This window comes from Ursus maritimus, unplaced genomic scaffold, assembly GCF_017311325.1.
Source record: "Ursus maritimus isolate PB19 unplaced genomic scaffold, ASM1731132v1 scaffold_7, whole genome shotgun sequence".
Classification (NCBI taxonomy): domain Eukaryota; kingdom Metazoa; phylum Chordata; class Mammalia; order Carnivora; family Ursidae; genus Ursus; species Ursus maritimus.
Window position 1 is genome coordinate 53,934,885 of NW_024426885.1, and position 2,866 is coordinate 53,937,750.

The 2,866-nt window shown below is 65.4% G+C and overlaps 1 protein-coding gene across 1 annotated transcript in view; it reads left to right on the forward strand.

Annotated features, from left to right (window-relative positions):
• Nucleotides 1-2,866, forward strand: part of LOC121101181 (transcription initiation factor TFIID subunit 4-like) — a 4,325-nt gene that overhangs the window by 821 nt on the left and 638 nt on the right. Inside the window, exons 2-4 of the mRNA XM_040623781.1 lie at nucleotides 31-161; nucleotides 617-1,366; nucleotides 1,463-1,705. Coding sequence (XP_040479715.1) covers nucleotides 31-161; nucleotides 617-1,366; nucleotides 1,463-1,705 — 1,124 coding nt within the window. The remainder of the gene's footprint in view (nucleotides 1-30; nucleotides 162-616; nucleotides 1,367-1,462; nucleotides 1,706-2,866) is intronic.

Below are 2,866 nucleotides of genomic sequence, written 5' to 3' on the forward strand. Positions count from 1 at the left end.
CCCCCCCCCCCCCCCCCCCCCGCCCAGTAGGCCACTGACAGCACCAGGGCTGGGGGTTGGGGTCGCAGTGGGGCGGTGGCCAGCGGCGATGGCACCGAATCTCCGCTCCGAGCACAGAGGCAGCGACTAGCGACTCTAGGTGCTCGCTTAGGGAAGGCAAGGTACCGAGAGCTCGCCGGCTGATGCCGCCACCACCTTGGAACACGCGGGCTTGGCACGCGCCCCTGGCTGACCTGTAGGGGAGATGGGGGGCAGCAATCCCGAGCGCAGGCCTCCAGGGCCAGCCAGCACCGTCGGTGGTGGGCCTGCCAGGGGACCGACTGGGGAAGCGAAGTGCAAGCCGCACAAGGCTCCCTGCTCCGCGAGGGGTGCGTTTTCCCAAAGCAGGATCGGTTTGGGGAGGTTGCGGGAGTCCTCTGGGGTCTCTCGCGGGCACCGAGAGATGATGACGGTAGGGGAAAGCTACGTGACTGTAGGTTCCTCCAGCGCCAATGCCCATCCCGCGGTGGCGGTGCGCCCCACCCCATTCCACTGCCCAAATGGGACCCAGAGCGCAGAAGGGGACAGGATTGGGATCCCAACGCCCTCTTTACCGCCGAAATTCTCCCCACCCCAGACCCGACCAGACCCTCTCTAAGGCGCGGAGAGCAAAGCGACCGAATGTCCAGGAACGGGGCCGGGAGTGCAGTGCCTGTCCTCCCAAGGCCAACCCGGCGGGAATTCGAGTTCCCGGGAATCAAAGTTGCCGCGCGTCCGGCCGCTGGCTGCGAGCGGGGCGCCTGACCCGGGCCAGCGGCCGGGGATGGAAGGAGGCCCCGGGCGCTCGCCGTGGGCGATGGCCGTGCCGGGAACAAGTGGTTCGGCGGCTGCGGTCGCGACCCCACGGCTCCAACTTTCCCAGCGCGTGGCGGGCAAACGGTGCGGAGAAGGCGAGGGAAGCGGGGAGGGAAGGGGCGGTGCGCGGCTCTCGGTACCGTGTGCGTGTGCGGAGAAGCGCCGCGTCGCGCCTCCGGCTCTGCTTTCCTCCGGGTCGGCCCCCACGGGCCGCCTGCTCAGCTGCTGGCCACCGCCGCGTCTCGCCGCCGGCTCGAAGGCTCACCCGCGGCACGCCGGCCGCTCCAGCGTCCCCTTGGGCCGGCCGCCCGCCTCTGGCCGCTGGCCGCCTGCAACTTCAGGCGCGCCGCGGGCTCGGACGAGGCGCGCCCCAAACGTCCAGAGGCTCTGCACCCCCGCGCTCCATGCCCGGGGCCGGGCCGCCCCGCCCCGCCCGGCTCAGCGCCCGGCCGCCGTCGGACGCGTCTTCTCGCGGGGCATCGCGCAGCACAGCCCGCGCCCCTCTCTCCCGAGCCGCCGCCGCCGCTCAAGTGTGCGATCAACTTTCCCTCGCTTCCTCCGCCCCACTCGGCCCCCGCCACCCAGACCCCGCCTCCTGACGCTCCCTTCCGCGCTCTCTCCTCCCCAGCCCCCGCCCGCCCGGCAGCGCCTCGCCGCCCACCCCCTCCACGCTGCGCGCGGGGAGCGCGCTGGCCGGGACCCGGCCACGCTCCGACCCCCGGGAGCCGCGCCGAGCCCGGCCGGGCGCTCAGGCCATGAATATTTCAGCGCTGGCGGAGCTGCCCTCTCCCGATGTCATGGCACCGGCTGCTGTGGCAACTCGACGAATCCCCCCAAGGGGCAGGGAGGACGCCCGCGGAAGCGGCCCCAGGTGCGCGCTGGAGCCTTGGCCCGCAGGGCCGCCCGCCATCCCGGAGAGGAGCACGCAGAGGGGTGGGGTCCAGCCGGTCTCCTGCCGGCTCCGCGCCTCGGGGCGAACCGGGAAAGGCTCCTGGAAGCCAGAGCGAGCGAGCCGGCACACGGCCTAGGTGAGCCTGCGCCATCTGTTGGCTTTAAGCGCCCCCTCTCTGCTCCCAGAATCGCGGAGCACCGAGCGGGGCTCGGTCCCTCTAAGTCCTTGAGGCTGCTTGGCCACGCTTGGCTCAACCCGCTGCCTTTGCCCATACCACTCGCGGGGTATGGGCACCACTCCCACCTGCGCCCTCTCCCTTGTTCAAGTTCCGAATGCCCCCAGGCGCTTACAAACGGAGGACCCCATATTGGAAGAGGGCCTTGAGGTCACCTGAACACCCTCACTTGTGTACTACACCCTTCTGCAGTAGTGATCTCCCAGCTTCCTTTTGCACACCTAAGGGACGGAGACTTCATGACTTTTTCAGACACCTGGATTGGGGAAGAGTCCTACTTGATTCAGGAGTTGTGGCTGAAGAGGGGCATTCCTTGACCTTGATCTCTACTTCACCAGACTAAACATTCTGAATTCCTTGAACTGTTTATCATATGACACGATTTCTGGACCTGTCACCATCACAGTCAGCCTGGAGCCAGGCTCTGGGCTGAGACTCAACTCCTATCCTCAACACAGCCTTTCTGGCAGGTCCTGTCATTAGCCTGGTTTTACAGTAAGAAAACAGGCTTTAGGGAGATGAGTGACTTACCTGTGTGGTAGAGTCAAGCATTGAACCCAGAATCTTTATCATTCACTCATTCACTCACAGTTGCTACTCTCTGCTAGCTAACTGAAATAGGTTCTGGGAAAATGATGGGGAACAAAGTAGGCTTGGTCCTTGTGCCTGGTGAGGGAGCTCCTCTAATGGGGGAAACAGACATTGGTCAATGAAACCCAGAATCAAGTAAAATCACAGCCGGCATCAGTGCTTCCAAAAATGAGTGCTTTAATGGCACCTGGCCTTGGAGATCAGGGAAGACTTCTTGGAGGAGGTAACACTGAGCCAAGATCTGAAGGATGAGCAATGGAGAGAGAAAGTCTTAGGCAGGAGAAACAGCACGCACAATGGCCCTGTGGTGGGAA